Below are 23,804 nucleotides of genomic sequence, written 5' to 3' on the forward strand. Positions count from 1 at the left end.
ACGTGCTTACTTGCTCCCCAGAAGTGCATGGCAGGACAGCAAAATTACTTTCTGAACTCCGACAGCTGAATTCTAGCACATCAGAAGTGCCTTGTACCATGGCTCCACTTGTTTTAGATTTTGAAATCTCTCCTCTCTCGTTTTGACAACTAAAATAAATGTTCACAGTCACTCAACACATTTTAATATTACTGTTATTTGAGAGAAGGTAAGCCACAAATATGTAAATATTTAAACAATATTGAATACTATTTAAAGTTCACACTTGACATTCATAAAACTGCAAAGACATCTTCAGGTGGTAATACACCTACAATAGAACACACAAACCTAACAGACACAGACCAAATAGGCACCCAACCCGAAAAGAGTAGACCAACAGACTGTAACATTATCAGAAACTAAACAATAGGGAATGGGGATTATTATATATTAAGGGACAATATGATAGAATAGGTTTTCGTGTGTGCGCTTCATCGTGCTAAGAAGATAGTTAGAATGCTGGCTATCAGGGTTTCTGACAAAGGCTCTTCTATGATGGAAGATCTGGTGTTCCTCCTGGCTAACAGCATTCACACGGAAAGTACAGATTTCTGGGAATTCTTAGAGTTATTTAATTTATTCATTTATTTACTGTGTTACAGTTTTGTACAAACTTGTCACAGTTATTTCACCAGCAATGACCAGCTCTATCCACGCATTCTTGCTATCTGGCAACCTACATAATGCTCCTGAAATGTCCATCAAAACAGCAAACGGGAACGCTCTGTGTAAAATAGGAGGGGATAAGGATGCAAAAGTATTTTTCTTCAGTGCTGCAGCGCCAATATGAAGCAATTTGTATTTATTTTGTTTTAGCTATTTAATGAGCACCGACGTCGCTCGAGAAGCAGGGGAGTGCTGCTTGTACACCAGAAGTTGTAGGTTAGGGTGCACAGTTACAACAGTTAAGCAAGCGGAGCAGTAATTAGGGGTGCAGGAGTCGGATGGGGGTGGGACTGGGGTATCAGGGTGCGTGAAGGTGCTACTTGAAGAGGAGTACCTTTGGCTCCATTATGAATTGCATGAGGGTGGGTATGAGTCCAATGTTGATAGTTATAAGGTTATACAGCCTGAGGGCATGAAGCGAGAAAGCCTGCTTATTGTTTATCTGAATAGGTCTTGGCTCCTTGTGGAGAACTGGTTGCCAGAGATGGGGGCCTGCTCAGCCAAATGATGCAGCTGGCCTTGAAAGCAATGCATGCTTGTAGGGGGCAACCAATAAAATTTGGTGAGTGCAGGCGCAATGCAAGCAAATTTATAGAAGCCTTTGACGAGGCAGCATATAGGATGATTCTCATTGGTGCCAGGGTTGAAGTGGGTACGCCAATGAGAAAGGAGTTTACACCATCCAAATGAGAAAGGACCAGGGCCTATATTGTGGATTGGAAATTATGTTCTGGAAAGAAGCAATTGATTTTACATAAGAGAGCTAGTTGGAACCAAGCTGACTGTTTTCTTTTTTATGTGTAGTTTGAAGGAAAGAGGACTGTCTATATGGAATTCCAGGGCCTTGGCACATGTCAGCTGTGCGACAAAGCCCTCTAGGTTTATGTGTCAGAATGTACCAAAGTATTAACTGAAAAGGATACAGGAGGTAGGGTCTTCCGGATCCCTGTTCACACGATTTGATAGTTGTGAAGTCAATTGAAGACCTTCCAAATGATACAACCCTCTGGCTGATAAAACAGACAGAGCGATGGATCACTGGAAAGGGCGTGGGTAAGGTATAGAAAGCCAGCCTAGGACAAATTAAAGTATCATGAATAACTGCTCCAACCTGAGTATGATGAATTAGATAATGACAGGAATGTTCACACTGACCTTTAGTTTAGGGTAGAATAATCCAGAAGTCTCTTGATGGATTTGAATGAAGAACAAACGACAAGGAAGGGAAAATTAGTAAGGGAGACTTATCCCGAACGGAACGAGGCTCACGCTAGATACGGGTTGAATTCACCACAGGATAGCGTCCAAAAGTTCAGTTCAATGTCACCTTCCAATAATCCTTGAAAAGCTTCCTTCCCACTTGTGGGATCAATCCTTCTGTTAATTCCACAGATGAAGGAGTTAGAATTAGCGCTCTTTTTGAGGAAAAACAAAGTACACGCGGTTATAAACAGCCGCGAAGAAAATAACGTTTGAAGACAACGTGCGCGTGTGGATTTTACACGCGGGCAGGATTCGCGCAGTCTGGGCCAGCCGCGTGTGAAGACAACGTGCGCGTGTGGATATTACACGCGGGCAGGATTCACGCAGTCTGGGCCAGCCCCGAGTGAAGACAACGTGCGCGTGTGGATTTTACACGCGGGCAGGATTCACGCAGTCTGGGCCAGCCGCGAGTGAAGACAACGTGCGCGTGTGGATTTTACACGCGGGCAGTATTTACGCAGCCTTGGCCAGCCGCACTTGAAGACAGAGAGCGCGTGTGGATTTTACACGCGGGCAGGATTTACGCAGCCTTGGCCAGGCGCGCTTGAAGACAGAGAGCGCGTGTGGAATTACACGCAGGCGGTGTTCCCGCAGTCCGGAACAGCCGCGTTTAAAGACAGCGTGCGCGTGTGGAATTACACGCGGGCAGGATTTTCGCAGTCCGGGCCAGCCGCGTATGAAGACGGAGTGTACGTGTGGATGTACACGCGGGCAGGATTCCCGCAGTCCGGACCAGCCACGCTTGAAGACAGAAAACGCGTGTGAATTATCACGCGAAGGAATAGCTCCAGGAATCAGCGTGTGGCGGAACACACGCTATTGAAGGCCCAAAAGTAGCTGTAGAAATATGCCAGGATGCAGATCAGAGGTTCAGCTACACAACGCCAATAGATTCGATCAGAAGCAGCGAGTGAAGTTTCTACGCTGCTTAAATACGTAATACCGTAGTTCACGTGACGAAGCAAAAGTCACGTGAAGTTAGCGACGTGAAAAGTGCAAACGTCGTTTTCCCGGTAACGTATCGAATAACCTCCATTTGGAATAGAACGGTCTAGCTGTTCTACGAGCGTAGCGTCCAGCATGCATGACATTATGGTGGATAGCCAGGTTTGGATCTGTTAGTGTTCGGTTTTAATGGAGATTAAGAGTAATTATTTTTTGTTTGGTATTCAACCTGAGGTCTGCACTGGACATCCAGGTTTTTATATCAGGGTGTGGTGTGGCAGTCCTTGAGCTGCAGGATATCTCTGAAGAAAGATACAAAATGAATGCATTACTAAATTAATGAAGACTTTTCTACATGTTTTAAGGGTATCTCACATGATTTAAAGAATGTCTAATCTAATTTCCAGCTTAATAGACGACCCCCAGAACAGATCTAATTCAGAGGTGAACGGTTGTTTCATCCCCAGCCAACATTCTGATTTAGCTGAATGTGTTAGTACTCATTAAAATCACTTCCCAGATCAGACACATTAAAGTATCTAATCGGGTGCATACCTTTTGAAAAAGAAGTTCCTTGAAGTGTTCCACGAAACTTAACCACTTGTGGTGGGGGGCGGAGCATACTTAAATTACTGATGACCCAAAATGAAACGCATGAGCACAAAAGATGGCACTGGAGCCAGAGCACTAGCAAGATTTGCCATTTATTTTTTACTTTGATGCAGGACAGAGACACAATGGAACATCAGAGGCATATGGAGGAACAGAGAGGAAGCATGTATGGGGAAACAAGCAAAGGAAGGGGAAGGAACAGCTGGTATGCAAAGTATGGGATGGCATGGTTATGGAAGACTAGAGGCTTAAGGGGACAAGGGTATTTTGGAAGGCATGGCGAGAGAGGTGTGGAGAGAAGCACAATGTGTATGCTGGAGCAGCTTGCAAGAAAAGGTGGAGGTGGAGATCTAGACATTGAGAGAGGCCTGTTGGAAGGTTTAAAAAAAATAGATCTAGCATAAAGAGCAGCACAGCAGCATATTGGTACCACATGAGAAATATTGCACATTGAAAAAGACTGAGTCACCAGACAAGATGCGCACCAGCATTTCTGGCAGTTAAACCCTATAGAGCACCACAGGATAATATCCCTAATTTATTCTCGTGGTCAGTTACAATTTTAAAACAGTAATTTCCCAAAGTCTGACCTTAAACCAAGAAGATGTATAGTGGCATCCGCATCTAGGATGATGTAGATAACAGTTTGATGAGCATACTGGCAGCATTTGATACAGTTGGACTTGCAGTACTCAAACACATGCTTGCTACCCAGGAAGAGGGAATTGTGTTGAAATGGATTTTCTCATTCCCAACAAGTAAAACCCAGTTGGATCCATTTTGAATCCTCTCAATCATTTTATCTCGTAATCTCTTCAACCTTTGTATGGAAACATTGTGAGCTATTACAAAAGAAATGGTTTTGCGATTCATCAATATGTGCATACAATGTGCTCTTTAAGTGTCCCGCTTGGAGGCCATTCTTGCAGCGTTGTTCTTGCAAGGAAAACTCCAACCCTCATAGAAGACTCTTAATCCCAAACTAAATACAGCCATACATTCTTTTAAAATCATCACATACATTGATCATTCACAACTGACTTCACCAAACAAAATCTCTAGTTTTCTTTTAAATCTCTGAGCCCATCACGGGAGCCTTGACGAAGTACTTCGCTTTGACACAGAGGCAGATTTCTTGAACTTTTTCCACTTTTCTCCCCCCTGGTTTACACATTTTTCCTTGATGATCTGAACCACATAGCTCATCAGGTAAGCACATCTAGTGCCCCCACAAGAAAAAGCCTGACAATTTTGGGCAGCTGCCAAAACATTTGAGAAATGCAACCATCTGAATATTCTCATCCCTATTCTCAATAAACAAGAGAGGGTCGCTAATGCAAACATGCAGCATGGGGAAAATACAAGCACTTAGACACCTTGTTAGCTAAAAGGTCATGAAGACATGCAGCTGTCCAAAACTACTTATACCCTGAACTGTACCCCCTCAAGTGGGGACTAAACTAGAGTAGTAACCTCATTCCTGTATCATCATTGGTGGAGTCCTAGTACACCACTCTGGAACCAGAGCTGTATCTCTGCCAGGCTGGAATAGTGAGTAATGTATGCAAGCTTTAGCGGGCCTTCTACCTGGCATCTAGGTGCTCCTCCATCATGAAGATCAGACTAGCAGATGGTTGCAAAACAGTAAATCTGGGTCTGGCAGAATGATAGACAAAGAGTATCCACAAGTATCGGATATTCCCGTCAACCTGCACACGTTGGAACTGAAACTTCAGCCAATATAAACACTTTAAATTATTTCAAATATTCATTTTACATTCATTGGTTTAACAAATAAACAAACAAATGGCAATGATTCAGTCCACAATGGTCCAGTACGTTAAACATTCTTTATGTTTGATATCATCAACACAAGGTGTTTCTGGTTCCCTTCATCAAGTGCAGTTCAAAAGTCTACAATACAATATAATATGACAATCCGTCAGTATAATATGTGAATGTACTTGAAAGTTCGGAAGAGATGAAAGAGATTCTCTTTCTAATTTCACACCCACATTTTTTTTTATGGATCTTTGTTCTAATATGGCATGTTTGATAAGCATTATGTTGAGTATATGCAAGCACTATTGATATATACCCAGGGTGCATTATTATGTGTGTTTTCATGCAGTGGAGAATGTAATGACTGGGGGGGGGGGGATCTGTACTTCTGCTCTCTATATGGTAGAGGAGAGGCACAGAGGACCCCAGCCAAGAATCTCTATTGTTGGTAGCAATGGACGAGCAATCAGGGCCTAGCTTCTCAGGATGTGATGCAGGCTGGTTCTTAAGTACAGTGTAGTCCCCAAGCACCCACAAAGGAATGTCCACACACTGTATTAGTTAAAACACAATCTTAATATAATTAATGTTCAAGGTATGTACAGTATCACGATAACTCATTTTGTACTCACTTATCTACAATGGCAAATCTATACAATTCTACGTGGTACAACAATTACTATTCAATCTCTTTAAAGTGCATCAACTGTACGGTTAAATGTCACACAAATCAGTTTGTAAAGGAAACCAACAATAGAGATAAGAGAAAAGCAGTTGGTTAGAGCTGGCAGAATACTGGCCCGGTTATCTAGACGAAGTTCTGTGTAGAGACCCCCCCAGCCCCACCTGGGCAAACTGTAGAATAAAGTTATATCACAATCCCAGTCCATATATTGTTCACAAGAGTCTTTCCAATAGTTCAGCAACCCCAAAGTACCTGGTGTTGTAGAGTTCCTCGTCGGGAAATCGACAGCCCTTCTTGAGTGCACTCCCTTTAAGGCAGGAGCCATCGGTTGTTGAATGTCCGGCCATGAACAGGATGAACTACGGCGGTGAAGTGGCAGCTTTGTTCCTAGCGGTGCTCGTCCCCACACTACCATATATGGAACTTCCACCCAACAGCCAGTCAGGGGGAAGGGGCAGAGTCAGGGCTTCCCCGGACTTCGGGAAGATCAAGGTAACAGGCGATGGAAGGCAAGAGGCCATGGGAGCCATCTTGTTTCCATCAGAAATCTACCGATTCCAATGACAGGGCCTGGGCATCCCACAATGGAGGACGCTCAGGGCACCATCATTTCAGCACGGAGCTGCCACCAGCCCGTACCCTGCTCTGTGGGCCACACACAGGTGCCCAAAAACATACACTAGGGATTCAGGGTTGTACCCCGACCCGTGGGTGCCATAAGGGTATCCCATGGGTCTGTTCACCAAACCAAAAGAGAACTGCACCGCCAGGAGTTCCACATTAACTCCTGTGCGGAAAACACGACAGAACACACAATAAAAAGCAGTAAAGCTCAAGGATACGGAGGCGCTGTCCCTCCGATGCATTTCCAGCATCACAGAGAACACTTAACATTTTAAACATTTTCGTGGAAATGGTGTGCCTTTTGCATATTTGTGGTCAGGCATGTGCCACATGCATTAAAGAAGTGAGGATGAGTCTGTGATACAAAATGAAGGATGAGAAATATACTGCCTAGGACCTATATACGTAAGATTCTCTTGTACGGAATTGTACAAGGGTAAAATACGTGAGGAAATCAAAAAATGTGTTAAATAAATGTAACATCTTAAGTAGAAGTCAATGTTTCAAATAGAAAAGCACTGTGTGTAAACATTATTGAAAAAATGATTTCATTACCTATTCGATGCCCTGAGGTTGGAGATCACGTGTAAATAGAGAGAATTCGACAGCTGGAAATAAAATGGGGAAACTTGTAGTGCCCATTCATGTTATGTTACAATACATTAAAAAGTAAATGAGCAAAGAGGGATGTTCCTACCTGTATTAGTGGTGAACGCTGAATTTAAAATGAGTCCTCTTAACCAAGCGGGAGACCATGTCTCGCCGCTTGTATATACTGGGTTGCCTTGGCACTGGGATGTGACATGGAATAAGGATTAGTCTAACAAGACGATCCTTGTTGGTGTCATTGTCGTGGTAATGGCAAAAAGAATAAAGAACTGACTATTACGTGTAAAAGCCAGTCTATATGTAGCTTGGGGAAAGTAGAATGAAGTGGAGGAGGTCGTTGACTGGCACAGTAGTTTACATACAAGCTTTATTGTCTGTTGTTCAGCTCTATACTCCGGGTTCACGTACACACAGGTAGGAAGGTAGGGAAATGAAGACAGGAATGTATGTATGATGGACACTGGTCCGCCACACCTATCTAGCCAGCTACTCTCACTTTCAACTGCCAACATAAGCTTCCAGAACCAAAGGCACACCAATGTTCTACCAGCTATAAACCTTTGATGTTACCAGCTGAACACACACACACACTCCCCATTAGGACACTTCTCCCTCCATTACACACACAACAACAACTTGAGGAAAAATGGAAGCAAATGACATGCAATGCCAACATTCATCTCAAAGACACCACACACACCCCAGCCTTTCCCACAAAGTGGCCAACAACGCAGGAAAAATACCAGAGTCCCAAAGAACAGAGGGGAACAAAGTTAACACCCCATTGAGATCAACATTTGGACTGCAAACTATGGTAGGACTCCATCCTGAAAGAGTCTGCACAGAAAGGTTAAGGCACCAGCTGGTTGGGATCACCTAACACCCCAATATAGCACCACTCACAACCCACTTCCTACTGCCCTAATGCGGAAATGTAAGAACTAAGAGTCCACCGAAGTGAAGGACACTGATGCTGAAAACCGAAAGGAACTCCAACGAGGACCAAAAATAAAAAAAACACCACCTGTCCCGAGCTGCCTCACAGGACGTCAGGCCTGCCACACCAAATCACACCCTAGCTTGTAGAAGTAAGCAAGCCAACCAACTAACCAACCTGACCAACAATGCGCCAACTCTTTCCGCCCTGAGCTGCTCCTCAGGCCTGCGCACAAACCGCTCAACTGCAAGCAACTACTTGGCACAAAACAATCCTGCGGCTGACCACCTAAACACTATCCCCACTCTGACACACAGATGCACGTAGAATGGCTCCATAATTAGCCAGGCTCACTGGCATTTTGCACACTCAAATTTAGGAAAGAAAATTCCTTACAAACATACAGAACACCACATTCCACAAAGTAGACGCAGTCATTCCCCAATTTACAGCGCCTATGATTAACAACCTGCAACAAATGCAGTGCCTCGAAGGCAGTACGCAGGAACAAACACTATATGATGGATAACTAGGCCAAAAGGCCAAAACACTTGATACTCACAAGAATACTCCCCCAACACTAACACCACACTTCAACCCCACACACTCTGGAGTCACTTAGAACCAAAAACCAACAACATCCTAGAGCACAAAACAAATCACAATATTGCACGTCCGAGCACGGTAATATTTCCTCAAACTCACCATGAACGCACAGTAGCAGAAGCACCCATTTGAAAATCTGACCAACTTGTCAAACCTGGCCAACAGTCCAAAAGGGAACCGGGTACTTTCCATGACCACACTCCTGAACTACTCCTCCACAAACAAGGCACTTTCCGTTGACGCTCACGCCAATATACACCTCCTCATCAACGAATAAGGCACGTTGCCTTGACACCACGGCCAATATATGCCTCCCTTAATAACACATTAATTCCCTCACTCAGATAACGCATAAGCGACAGCTTCATGGCCTAACACCTGCACTACAAACCTAACAGCATTGCACGTACTAGTGCGGTAAGCCCACAGATCACCACACCATACCAAACACTCCACACGTGTTGTAAAATTCATGCCCATATGTAGTATGAAACAAACTTGTACTTCATGTTAAAAACTCATTCAAGTCAAAACCGCATAGCACAAATATTACATTTCTTTAAATACTGAACTGCGTATTTCCACACAGTTAACCCGTGAGAAACTCCACCCTCATGGCTGCATAGTACAATGCTTCCATTTCTGCAAATGCTGAACTACGTATTTGCATGCAGTTAACGCCATGTGGAACTCCACCCTCATGTCCACATGTGTGAAAGAAGGTAGTAAGTTTCCTCCTATAAGTAAAGAATTTATTCGAAGCCCTGACACTGTTTTCTTCTCACTCCCCCGCTATGTCGTCAAATTCCTCGTCACCCTAAAGTTAATGATCCCTTTAAAAATCAAATAATTTCAGACAAAACCATAACACAGGAATCCTAGACAGAGTAAGGCCACAACATGAACACGGCAATAAAACAAACAACGGCCTTAAACACAAACACAACGTACCACTACCACCCGGGGAAATATCCTAACCTGGAGATATGGGCCACAACACAAAGAAAGACTGAAATTTACATATGAAAACAGGCCCGACACACTGCTACCGCTATCCACGGATCCTAACCACAGTCACCTGGTTCCAAGAGGGTTCCCAAATTGCGATCCAATTGTTTCAAAACATGTGAAGCGTCGCGCACCTTGGGGTTCTCGCCCTTATCTGCAGTGCCTGACCCGCCACTCCGAAGGCTATGGACACTTCCGGTGTCGTCCTGATGTGTTACCGGGCTATCATATGCTCTCTGGCCTTGGTCCTGTCCTGTTCGGAATGACAGGCCATAAGTGGTGCGTGGCACTTCGGCCCCCCTCGATAACTATGCAGGAAGGCACCACCTCCAGAGCGCTGTGCGTGGACAGCGGCCGCACGCACACAAACTGCCCTCCACGTGACTAGGAAACGGTAGACTTTGTTCCTGTGACGCCATCATTAACGCCAAATACATGGCGCAGGCATGTTGTCCCGTTCTCGCCGGTGCAAGACTCTTCTGGAGCTCATTCTTCATCCAATCCAGTGCGGGGCACCTCTCTGGCTCCAGCGATTCTCTGCTAGCCCTCGGCTGGGGCGATAAGCTCCAACGGGAAAGGTGGGGACGCCATAGACGTTGGATGACTTGTTCCCTTCCATTTTCAACAATGGCCCGGACTGGAAAGCGCATCAGTCCCGCTCTCTTTTATAACTGGATCATGCAGCATGTAACTGGTACGGGTCTCCACTGTTGCAGGATGTGGTACAGGGGCTCCGCACAAGTCTACGCTCCGTCAGCACAATTTAGGGAAGACTGCCTGGACTGGCTGGCCGTACCTTTCTGAGTTAAAACTGTCTATACTTCCTGTTGGACTCTATGGCAAACGGGAGCACTGATGAGGTACCCCAGAGAGAGAAGACCTCTAGGACTTCCTGGCACACTTCCCACTCATGTGAGACTGTGCTCAGACTGCTCAGAGCATCCGCCAAACTATTCTCGGTCCCTGCCAGATGAACTGCCGATACAGAGATCCGTTTGATCAATAGCCAGAACCACAGCTGCATCGTCTCTCTGCAGGGGGTGGAGGGGTGGGGGGGAAGAGCGCATGCCACCTTGCTTGTTCAGGTAGATGTATTTTCCATCATAATCAGGACATGCTTCCCCTGCAGAGACAGGGCAAATGCTCTCGGGGCTAGCCTGATGGCTCGCAACTCCAGCCTGTTGATGTCAATGCGATTGCGTGATGCCATTGAACGGTGCACGCAGTCGGCCACGTCCAGGCCCGTTTCCACCTCCTTCCCATTTTCCACCATCTGTACGAAGACGTCTCTCAGTTCCCCCTCATGGATGTATTGAGCTGTCTGCTCTACTGCCTTGCAGGGTCTGAAGGAATATTTGGCAAACCCACAGGCTACCTTAGTGGCTTTCAGAGCCATGCTGCCAGACGCGAATACCTTCTTCGACATTGCATCAATTGTCTTACCTTCCCTGCCAGGAGTCCGATACGAGGTGGAGGATGCCAATCTGGTGGAAACTGTGGCTGCCTGCACAACAAGACCTTCCGGAGTAGGGTGAGAAGCCAAAAATGACTGGTCTCCTCTAGCCGGCCTGTACTTTCCAGTTATAGTGGAGCTGACCGGAGGAATGGAGCAGGGGTGCTGCCACAGTGAGGCTACTGGATAGGTGATCGCCAGGTTCAGTGGTATATTCCTTTCAGTAACCGGGCCCTCATCCAGGATGTCCGTTAATTTGTAACATTGGACAGGCACTGCCGCAAGCACATAGCCCCAAAGCGTCGACCACCTTATCGACTAGTGCCCAAAATATGGTGTGGGTGTAGGGCTGGGCTTGCTGTAATTCCACTTAAGGGGATGCGTCCAGCCCACTGGCATCATGGAAACCTTGTGCCAACGTCAAACCATCAGCTTGGTCGTCGAAATAGTTGACGCCCCCGCCCTGCATACACAGGATTGACGTCCCCTTGGTCATCTCCGCCATCGGCGCCGAAGATAGACGCCATGGACCCAAAGAAATCGGTCCAGGAGATTGGGCAAAAGATTAATCATCGATGGTTGGCAGTGAGGGCTTATCCCTTGATGTCGATAAAGTGACTGTCGACATTGATAGGGGCTTTGGCACCGAGGTGGTGTCGGGACACCCGAACCATGTGACTCATGGGAAGGCCCGAGAATCGAGGGTTTAGGTGATTTTCTCTGCGTCAAACCCGAGGGCTTTCCTGACATCGATGGGGTAGGCAACATGGCTTGCGTGGGGTCGGTGTACCGAGTGCCACTGCTGCCTCCGAGGCCTGCTGCTTGGGGGCACAGCTGTACCTGCATGTTGTTGGAACATGTTCAGCATTTGGGTTTCAAACCATTCCCACTCTTGCAGAGTGGTCGGCCTAGCTGGTGGCTTACCTCTTTCCGGCAAAACATCTGAATCTCGTTGGTGCCGGTGACGCCTTTATTTCTTATGCGAGTATGAAGAAGAAAGGCTTCTCGAGTGGGATCACTTCTTTGTTTTACGCAGATGATTCTCTTTTTTGGGGGTTGGACCCTCAATCTTGGCCTCAGAGGACCAGAAGGTCGACCGTGCAGTTGACTTCGAAGGCAGTCCGCCCAACACGTGTTTAGCTGCTTGCTCACGCACCGATTTCAGGTTCGACTTGGGACACAACACACACCCCTCGGTGTCATAACTCGTGCTCAGGCACTACACGCATATCTCATGCGGGTCGTTCACCAGCATCTTAGAGTGGCAGTCGGTACACCATTTAAAACCCGAAACCTGAGGCGCTGACATCTCGCGGTCGAGAGAAAAAAGCAAATCTGATGACATATACGTCAAAAGAGTGGAAGACTCGATACTGTGTTCGTCAGAGCAGTGTGACGAGCACGCAGAATAAAGGAACTGATGTATGTGGCGTAGTGACATAGTACATATATGGGATACATTACTCACCGTAATCGTATTTCTGATGCTTGTATCTGCTTAGATTCACATGCTGTGCATAGGCCGACATCTAGTGGAAGCTGCGGAGTATTACAGTTTGTTTTTCGAAACTCGAAAATGGGCGTCGACACAGGCGTGCCAGTAATACTATCCCTAGTGTGACGTCCACTGTAAAAATACAATCTGAGGTTCCTAGACGCGTGAGGGATCTTGGGATCCCTCACGCGTCTAGGAACCTCAGATTGTATTTTTTCTGACATGAGGAAGCATGAGGAGTAGCGTGAGTACAGATAATCCAAGCAGATAGACAGAAAGGTAAGACTACAAGCAATCATGCGCCTTCTCTCGGAGGGGAGGAAGGGTGGGTCGCATGTGAATCTAAGCAGATACAAGCATCAGAAATACGATTACGGTGAGTAATGTATCCCTTCTGAGGCTTGTGGAATCTGCTTAGATCACATGCTGTGCATAGATTAGCGAGCAGTACCAGAAGAAGGAGGTGGGATGTGAGAAGGGTCATGAGCAAACAGGTGTCTTAGAACCGCTTGTCCCACTTGTGTATCTGTCTTGGAATGAGTGTCAATGCAGTAATGCTGAGTAAAAGTGTGAATAGAGCTCCAAGTAGCTGCTTTGCAAATGGTGTCGAGGGGAACATTTGCAATGAAAGCCAGAGTGGCCCCAATGCCTCTAGTAGAGTGGGCCCTTGGCGTAAAAGGCAGAGTTTTTTCAGAAAGAGAGTAACACAGCTGTATACAGTTGATAATCCACTTCGAGATAGCGCCTTTAGAGACGCCATCTCCCTCTCTGCCTGTAGCTACGGAGACAAACAGTTGATCTGTTTTCCTTAGCGGTCTGGTTTTATTTACATAGTAGAGGACCGCCCTACGCACATCTAGGGTGTGTAGTTTCACCTCAGCCGAGCTTTGCGGGTTCTGGAAGAAAGCCGGAAGCTCGATGGACTGGTTTACATGGAACTTTGATATAAATTTAGGTGAGAACCTAGGGTGTGTGCGTAAAACCAGTTTGTCCTTGTGGATAGTAAAGAAAGGATCCTGCACTGACAGAGCCTGAATTTCACTGACCCTTCTTATAGAGGTAATGGCTACTAAGAAGGCCGTTTTATAAGTCAGGTGTTTGAGACTACTTTTATGCATGGGTTCGAAAGGGGGGCCCATGAGCTTAGCTAGCACCACATTAAGGTCCCATCCTGGCGGTGGGTTCGAAATAGGAGGGTGAAGTCTCTTTACTCCTTCCATGAAGGCTTTAACTACTGGTACTTTCCACCATGACACCTTGTTATGGGATGTGGTGTAAGCCGAGAGGGCTGCCAGGTGTACTTTCAGAGAGTTAAAAACCAATCCTGCATCCAGCAGGTGGAGCATGTATGTCACAACGTTGGAAGGAGTGCAATCAACTGGGTTGATTTGTTTATTCTGGCACCAAATAACGAATCTCTTCCACTTGTCAAAATAACAGTGCCTTGTGTTTGGTTTCCTGGATTCTTTTAGGATGTCCATACACCTTTGTGGTAAATTGAGATGGCCAAATTCTATGACCTCAGGAGCCATGCTGCCAGGTTCATTGAGTTGGGTTCCTGGTGCACTGTTTGACCTTGTTGCTGGGACAGTAGGTTGTACCAGGCTGGGAGTTTGATGGGCTCGCACACCGCCATCCTGCGTAGGTGTGGAAACCATGGTTGTCTCGCCCATATGGGAGCAACTAGGATGAGCGTCATCGATTCCTTGTTCATCTTGTACACCACCTTCCTGATGAGAGGAGTTGGTGGAAAAGCGTACGCAAACATCCCTGACCAGTTCATCCACAGGGCGTTCCCTTGGGAGTCTGGCTGGGGGAACCTGGATGCAAATCCTGGGCATTGTTTGTTTTCGCTTGTGGCGAATAGGTCTATAGTGGGGAAACCCCACTGAGAGAAGAGATCTTCTACGATATCTCTGTGAAGGACCCATTCGTGTTCCTCTGGGAGGGAGTCTCTGCTTAGGGCATCCGCTAGGGAATTGAGCTCCCCTGGAACATGTTGTGATGACAGGAAGATGTTCCGTCTGAGTGCCCATATCCAGATTTTCTGGGCAAGCTTGGACAGATTTGGCGAACGAGTCCCTCCTTGTTTGTTCAAATAGAACATGGCTGTCGTGCTGTCCGTCCGGATCTGCACCGACAAGTTTAGCAGATGGGGCTCGAACGCCCGAAGCGCTCGGAATACTGCCAGAAGCTCTAGCAGGTTGATGTGGTTCTTGGCTACTGAGTGAGACCAGAGACCCTGAGCTGTGTGGTGGAGATGGTGAGCTCCCCACCCAGTCAGGCATGCATCTGTAGTCACCACTGCCTGTACTTCGGGATCGTAAAAGGGTTTTCCCCTTGCGAGATTCTCTCTTGTCCACCAGTGTAAGCTCTGTACGAGTGTTGGCGAAACGACCACTAGATCGTCCCACTGACCACTTGCCTGAGACCACTGTTTCGCCAACCATTCCTGCATGGGACGCAGACGCGCGTGGGGGACCAGGTAAATGCAAGACGCCATCATGCCCAGTAACCGCATTGCTTTGCGTACCGTTATTTGTTGACCTGACTGATAATGTGGAATTTGCAGTAGTATATTCCGAATTCTCTCTTCCGAAGGGAAGGTCAACCCTTTTTGAGAATCTAGGATTGCTCCTAGGAACTGTTTTGAGGTGCTTGGCACCAGACTTGACTTCTTCTCGTTGATAGAGAAGCCTAATTCGTGGAGGAGGTCGATAGTCCTCTGAATGTTTGACCTGCAAATTCCTGGGGTTTCCCCCGTTATGAGCCAGTCGTCCAGATAAGGGTACACTGGGATTGCCTCCCTGCGTAGGTGTGCAGCTGCCACCGCCAGTACCTTGGTGAACACCCTTGGTGCTGAAGCTATCCCGAAGGGCAGTACCTTGAATTGGTAGTGGCGACTGTCCACCTTGAAGCGCAAGTATTTTCTGTGGGCTGGGAGCATGGAAATATGAAAATAAGCATCTTTCATATCCAAGGTTGCCATGTAATCCCCCTTCTTTAGGAGGGGGATTACCTCTTGTAGCGTGGTCATACGGAATTTTTGGGGCTTGACATACTTGTTGGCAGGCCGTAAGTCCAATACTGGGCGCATTGTTAAATCTTTCTTTGGCACAAGGAAGTAAGTTGAATAGATACCCTTGTTTACCTGGTGTCCTGGGACGAGTTCTATCGCGTCCTTTTCTAGCAGAATGGCGATCTCCTTAAGAAGGATCTTCTGATGTTCTAAGGAGTGTACTCTTTGTCGTGGAGGGTGGTTCCGGGGACGCTGCAGTAATTCTATACAATATCCTGTGGACACTGTTGACAGCACCCATCTGTCTGAGGTGATCCCTTCCCAAGCCTGGGTGAAGTTGGAAATGCGTCCCCCTACTGGGGTTGCGTGAGAAGGTACCCTGAACTGAGCGTCACTGCTTTGGTGGAGGCGTGCCACCTCCCTTGTTGGGGCTGCCTCTGCCTCTTCCACGACCTCTTTTGTTACCCTTGCTGTAACTCTGGGTAGACTGCTGGTTGTTGTTCCATTGTGTACCCTGTCCTTGGGCATAGTTGCCTCTTTGTGAATTTTGGCCGCGTGGGCGACGAAAATTACTGTTCCCCCTCTGATTAGGGGGTTTGTTGGTAAGCTGGCCAAGGGATTTGAGAGTCTCGTACTCGTCCTTGGCATTCTTAAGTGCGTCTTCGACCGCTTTCCCAAACAATAGATCGGGTTCCACCGGCTTGTCTATTAATGAAGCCTGTGTTTCTGTTTTGAACCCCGACTGCCGTAACCACGCATGTCTCTTGATAACAGTACCTTCTGCTATCAATCTTCCTGCGTTGTCCGCGGCGTCGAAAGTTGCTTTTAATATGCAACCAGACACGGCTCTCCCTTCTGCCGAGATCCAAGCCAACTGGCCCTTTAACGGTTCAGGAGCAGAGGCTATGAGCGCCGCGACCTCTTCCCACTGATGGCAGTTGTAACTTGCCAATAGGGTGGTGGAGTTTGCAATCCTTGCTTGGTAGGCGGACGTTGAGGCTACCTTCCTGCCAAACCCGTATAGTCTTTTGCTCTCCTTGTCGGGAGGAGCTTCTGATGACGATAAGGGTGTCCCAACCCTCTTCCGAGTGTTGGTAACCACTAGGGAGTCTGGTTTAAGCTGTCCTCTTATATAAAGAGGGTCAGACTGGGCTGCCCGAAAAAGTTTTTCGACTCTGGGGTTGACGGCTCTGGTGAGGTTTGGATTCACCAGGGATGGATCTATTCTACGTTGGATGGATTTAAGGATAGGGATGGTTTGAGCGACCGGCCTCCTTTCTCCCACCAACTCTTCTGCGAAGTCCCTTTCCTCCTGTACACCGTGGGTGTCGATGTGAAAATGTTCTGCCGCGCGAGCGAGAACTTCATTAAGGAGGGGCTGGTTATCAACTGGCGAGTCGGTAACTGGGGCTTCGCTTTCTACCGGGGAATCTACTCTGTAAATTTCCTGCTCGTCTTCTACCTCCTCCAGGTCCTCATCATCCGCATAGTATTCAGTCCCTGTTTGTTCCTCCATAATTGTAAACTCCTGGTCCCCTTCAGGGAAAGGCTGTCCTTGGTATCTGGGGTGTGGAGTAGAGTATGGAGTAGAGTAAGGCTGCACCTCGAAGGGTTCAGGTCTTTCGAACCGGGCCTTTTTACTTAGGGGGATAGGATCAGAGGAGCCTGAGGGTGTGGCCCCTTGAGGGTCATACGAAAGGAAATGTTCTGGGTTCTTGTCATAAAAATCAGCTAAGGAAGACATCCTTGACATGACCCTGTCTATGTCTTCACTGGACCATTCTTTGGAACAGGGTATGGCTTTAGTAGGCAACTTAGAGGACTTATCAAGGGTAGCCTTGCTGGATGTTGATGTCCCAGTAGATTTATGTTTGACTGTCTGCTTAGGGTGGAAGGATGGTCTTACAGGAGTGGAAGGCTGTGCTTTCCGCTGTTTCCCCCCCTCCCCGTGCGTGGAAAAATGTTTTCCCTGCCCCTTGGAGGCCTCAGAGACTTTCGACGCCTGGCGTCGAGGGTCGGGAGAGGTACCTTGTTTTGAGCGTGGGGCCTCGCTGGTGTTAACTGCGGCCTCGGTCTCCTGGAGCGCGGCCTGGGGGTGGAAGTCGTCTTCGTCTTCCGACGATCGAACTTCCGTTAATCTAGGGAGCGAGGCACTCTTGGCAAGAGTGGATGATTGCCTTGCGTCATGCGGCGATCTCGATCGAGAGCGCCCAGAGGACACCGAGTCGGACCGTTCTATCTGTGCCTCTTTCCGAGAAGTCGACGTCGTCGAGGTTCGGTTGGACTTAGTGTGCTTAGTGTGTGTAGGGTGTGTAGTGCTTGCGTCGCCGGGGGTCTTCCCCATAGCCGCCCTGCCGGACAACCTTCCGAGGTCGGGGACCTGCGCTCGGCAGTCTTTCGACGCCGTAATGCCCTCGCCGTCCGAAAGTACGGCGTCGCTGCCATCGCTGAAGGCGCCCTCCGCTGCCATGGCTGCCTGCCTGGCGTGGTGGGCCCAACGCTTTGTCGAACGGTCCTTAAGTGTCTTAGGCTTAAACCTACTACACGCTCTGCAGTTCGCTTCGGGGTGGTCCCTCGGCAAGCAGAGATTGCACGTGGCGTGCCTGTCGACCCAAGGGTATTTGCGGTTGCACTTGGGGCAGAATTGGAAAGGGGTACCCTCCATACGCACCTTGAGGCAGCGGGCTGGTAAGTGTAGGAAATATATAAGGTGTACCTATATACTAAGAGTGAAGAGTATGTACCACCCCCCACTCTCCCTACTTGCAGGGCCGAGGCCAGCGGCCTACTAGGCCCGGGCCGAGGCCAGCGGCCTTCCGAGGCCCAGATCCGTCGTGCAGCAGCCGACGGTCGATGTCTTCTCCAGCCGTCGTCGAGTGTCGACGTTGGGGTGGGGAAGGATGTCAATAATAATTTTACTTCAATAATTAGCAAAAGTATGGCTAAGGCCAGGGAACTCCGCAAGATGCTTCCGACCAGTATGGCGGAAAAAAACAATCTGAGGATCCTAGACGCGTGAGGGATCTTGGGTACAGTGGACGTCACACTAGGGATAGTATTACTGGCACGCCTGTGTCGACGCCCATTTTCGAGTTTCGAAAAACAAACTGTAATACTCCGCAGCTTCCACTAGATGTCGGCCTATGCACAGCATGTGATCTAAGCAGATTCCACAAGCCTCAGAAATATATATATACAATGCCTGACGTCACGTCCGGAGTCAACGATCGAGTGCAGAGCAAGACAGATCCACGGCCATGTCGAGGTCCACTACGCCGCCTGTTGAAGAATTTTCCGAGCAGCAGCTGGATGAGGATATCTATCAGATGAGGAATCTGCAGGAGAAAGGCAATCCATTGAAAGTGCGCATTTCAAAACACATTTAAAATTGTGGTTTAAGAGCACTCATACACCATAGGTAGCTCCTTGGTGCCCAATGACTGGCTTCCACTATCTCCCCTTACCCCTAGAACTACTAGCTTTTCAGCAATAAAAGAGGCGATGATCCTGTTTCGGAGGTACCAAGGTACAGCATTCCAATGGGATGAGTAAGCACTGAACCTTTTCCAACTCCTATCCTCTAAAAGCGATACTGAAGAACGGGCAAAATGCCATCATTTGCAGAGAAGGAGGGAACATTTTTTTATGCAATATTTAATACATTCAGTGCTAGTATCAAAAATGTGCTGATACACCAGTCAAAGAATCTTATACATGGAGTGCTGTTCGACAGGAGCCAATATAAGGGTTCAAAGGCTGGAGATACATCACTATGTTTTGGAAGAATTAATAAGAGACATGCCACCGAGTTCTGTAGTCTGTAGTCTTCTGAAAAGATATTCATGGAATCTGAAATAAATACTATTTGCATAGTCCAGCCAAGATTGGACTAGTGCAAGGCCCGTGTTAATGTGGGATGATTGTGCTAGATAAGGAAATATCCTCTTTAGTAAAGTGAAAGAAATACTTTTTTGTTACCCGAGAGATTTAAGGGGCTAATGAGAACTCATCTATGGTAATTCCAACATTTTTCACAAAAACTACCCACAGTACATCACACTAAGTCATTAAAGTATCCAAAATTGGCACAGTTGGCACATCTGGCCTGCCCTTTGGCAGTCAATGTAAAGAAACAAAACCAGGGGCGTGGCGTGCATGTCTTTCTGAAAATGCAAATGTTATGCACATGATCATGCATGACAATAAGATGCATGCCTATGTCAAACAAGAAAGTACAAGCAGGTCACCTTACAACACAGCCTCTTATATTTCCTGCATATTTTTAGGAAATCAAAGCGGGTTACAAATGCCAAGAAGCAAGCTATAAAAACAACAATTAATTCACTTGACACCTCAATGACCACTTGCAGAAAGCGCACCATAAGAGTATTGATTTATCAAATTCTTTAGTCAAATAAGGGAAATCAACCCTGGTGCCAGTTAGAAATGTTTCGCTCCAGAGATCCTTATTGAACATGCTTCCACCATTCATCCTAACAGTAGAGAAAATTAGTACCAGAGTTGGGTCATAGTACAGGGGCTGTAATTTAATGTTATGTGGTGAAGCTACTGGCACTCCCAATGATGTATAGAGGTTTTACCCAGTGCACCGTGTAAACTTTAAATTATACTCATTTTCATAGTGGGGCAGTAGAACCCTATGAGGTGACTGGTTAGACACTGTTTTTCATAAAATAAATAACAATTTCCATAGTACGTCAAGCCTCCTGCTCTTGCCATGCTGGAAACTCATGGCACCCGTCTGATCCCAGCCTTTAGCCCTAACTATGTACAGGGCATTCCCTAGTCCTCAACCACTGCCAATGCCCATGGTATGGCCTTCTACATCATGCATGCAGAGCCTCAATTCCAGGAGCTGCATGGGTGTATAGTGCAAGTGTACAGGCTTGACCAAGGTCAGTCACATGTCCCATACGCAGCTCTCAACACAATGAACAAATTACTTTCCGCTCTGTAATGTTCTTTCTGATTAATGTTCCTCCCATGGATTCCTCATCTACGATATTCTACCTCCATGACAGCTGACCTTCGGAAATGTTTCCACCACTAGGAGATGCAGCTCGTCTCCACATCAGCTCCACTTGATGACTCTACATGCTCCACGCCCGATAGAACGTTGGGGCCACTATATATTGAGGCACTGTGAACATGACCTCAGTTTTCCCTTTTTCCCTACCACTGTTGTCTCAGAGAATACAGAACCTAGGACGCGTACTAGCTATCCTCCATGAGGGACATGTTGGGAGGGTGATGAGGAATCTATGGGAAGAACATCCATTAGAATGAAAATTAAATAGAGTTATGCGACTAAATCATATGATGTCGTCACTTCTCCCCAAGGGTGAGACCCTTTCCATGAGGCCAGGGAGGTGAGGCCGCTACCCAAAAATCCCCTGGGGGGACGGCAGGGGTACTCAGCGGGAAGATCTCATGGGGAGAGATTCCCCCTTTGGGATACAGGGAGGATATCATGGGTAGACGCAGCACTGTCCCCATTCACCCATCTTTTTCACACCTCCTTCCTAATCTCCATCTACTCCTATCAACTTCCCTACGTGCTTATGCCAGAACAACAGTACCCGTACTATTGGGACCAGGAAGAGTTGGACTGACTCCACTGTACTGTCATCTCTTTGCGCGCCTTGAAACACCTGTGTATAGGCGCGTTACAAATACCATATCATATCATATCATATCATATCTCGGCATAGTGGGACGAGGAAGAGGCTTGGAGCCTTGAACCCTCAAGACAACCTTAATGACCTAACTAGTTCTTTTATGAGAAGGGACCTGAACATGGTAGAGGGACTAACCATATTGTCAGTCCCTCCCTGGAGGCACTGTGTCATGACCGCAGCCTCCAAGGAGTCAGATTTAGCCCAACTGCCTCGGAAGCTGGGTCACAACTTAATTTTCAGGCTCCCATAGGGGCCTTATGGACCTTCTCCTGGCGCCAGTGGCGCCAGGCTCATAAGGGGACCCAGTCCCGGCACAGGAAGTGCCGGGCTCATGATGTAAGGAATGGTGCTTGGGTGGACCTACCGGCTGCAGACCATGCTGCTCACTCACCTGCAGGATGAAATCCTCATCCATCCATGGCTGGAACTACTTTACCTTCTGGGTGTGGCCAGCACCACTCCCTGGGACTGGATACTGGAACTATTCTGGAAGCTGGGACTTTTTACTTGGGCGAGGCTGCTGTGGAAGGAGACACCTAAGCACTCCAGTAGGACTATTTAAACCACGCCCGATCAGAGCAACGTGCTTCGCGTTATTCTGCAATAGCAGCAGGACGCTCACCGTGTCAGCTCCAGAGAATCTTCAACTTCTGCATCTAGGGAAGAGAAATCCGTAATCTTACCTTCTGAAATACCATCTTCGTCTTCTGCAGCATCTGAGAAGGGAAAAGAACACCAGGTTGGCACGAGATAAAAACCAGCGCAGCACTTACCCAATCCATCGGTGCATCCCAAGCCACGGGCTGCAGCTTTCCATTTTTTTGGCACCCTGTGGAAGCAAGGACATTGGTTAGTAACCATCGTGAAACCTTCCCTACCTGCGCTGCATTCTTCTCGCCTCCGCCGACGCTGCTACTCGCATCTGCAAAACAAAAGGACATCATTAAGAAATACAAAACTCCATCCATACGCACGTGTTTTGGGCAGCTCTCATCTTTCTCACTCCTCGGCGCATTCCTCGACATCTATTTTTCTACCCAGCTGCTTCTGCAACCTGAAAAAGGAAAAGAGACATTAAGAAGTGCTTTAAACTTCGAATTGACATTTTCTACTTACTTGCCTGCAATACCTTCGCCATTCCATCGCTCTCCGGACCTCCATATTCAAGCAACCGCCGTTCGTGCTGCTAACGACGGCCTAGCTCCAAATCTTCATCCTCTGCAACCAAGAGGCTGGACAATTAACCAGTGAAGTAACTGGCTTCGGCGCCCCTGCACAGACGCAGGATGGAGAGCTCCGCTTTCACCTATATAAGGTGAGCACATTTAGCCTACGAACTACTTGGGGAGAACCAGGAAGGGGAGTCAGCTTGCCCAGTCAGGCTTATATATCCTATTAACCCCTTGCTCTCCTAATTGCAGACACCTCACCCTTCAGATCAAGATCTCAGTGAGGAGAGGGCCTTTCCAGGGTGGCATTCGAGGCCTGCGCGTGACCCTAGAAGACTCCGAGAACCCCCAGCCCAGACCTGCGCCTCCGAGGGATTCAGGTGAGCGTTACACACTGCGAGCGAAGTTCAAATACCGCAGACGGCGGATATGATCCTGCAGCTGCCGACCGGGACGTGCCTGGAGGAGGAATAAGTTACTTACCTGTAACTCTGGATCTCCAGCATTGGTATCTTTCATAGATTCACATGCTGTGAATATTCCCCGTTATCAGGCTGGGAATCCTCGGTAACAGAGCAGTTTACCTTCAGTCACTTTTGTGCTCTTGTACAGTCATTTTGAGTCATACTGCCTGCAGCCAATAGGAACACCTCCCTTAACTCCCCCTATTGGACATCTTCAGATGTGGCAAGCGCACGTGAGTGGCAGTCAGAGCCAAAGCGGGGTAGGCTGGATGGTCACATCTGAATCTATGAAAGATACCAATGCTGGAGAATTGGAGTCACAGGTAAGCAGCTTATTCCTTCGCCAGAATTGGATCTTTCATAGATTCACATGCTGTGAACAGATAAAGCACCATTAAAACAATACATACGGACGGAGGAAAGCTCCGAGCACAAATTACCACTGGAGACTTACTAAACTCATGCAAAAAGGTTCTACAGAACAGACTAGACTCTTCTGCAGAATCTGTCGACACAGTAGAACCTTGTGAATGTATGCACCTATTTTCAGGCGGCTGAACAACAGATGTCAGACAGACAGATCTCGGAAAGTAAAGCAGTGGTGGCAGGCACCGCTCTGGTGGAGTGAGACCGGGGCCTGCTGGGAAGCGGCCTGCCGGCCTGTTGATGGCAGAACGATGCAGGCAGCAAATCCATCAAGACTTTGACAGAGCACAGTGTTCCCTC

General features: G+C 47.5%; 1 protein-coding gene across 5 annotated transcripts in view; it reads right to left on the reverse strand.

The window, feature by feature from the left end:
- The window catches only part of BDP1 (BDP1 general transcription factor IIIB subunit), a 2,223,165-nt gene that overhangs the window by 383,926 nt on the left and 1,815,435 nt on the right, over positions 1–23,804 (reverse strand). For all 5 annotated transcript variants that reach the window (XM_069627521.1, XM_069627519.1, XM_069627520.1 and 2 more), the window contains one exon: positions 11–149. In XM_069627521.1, the coding sequence (XP_069483622.1) occupies positions 11–149 (139 nt within the window). The remainder of the gene's footprint in view (positions 1–10; positions 150–23,804) is intronic.

Source organism: Ambystoma mexicanum, chromosome 6p (assembly GCF_040938575.1).
Source record: "Ambystoma mexicanum isolate Mex_15411 chromosome 6p, UKY_AmexF1_1, whole genome shotgun sequence".
Classification (NCBI taxonomy): Eukaryota; Metazoa; Chordata; class Amphibia; order Caudata; family Ambystomatidae; genus Ambystoma; species Ambystoma mexicanum.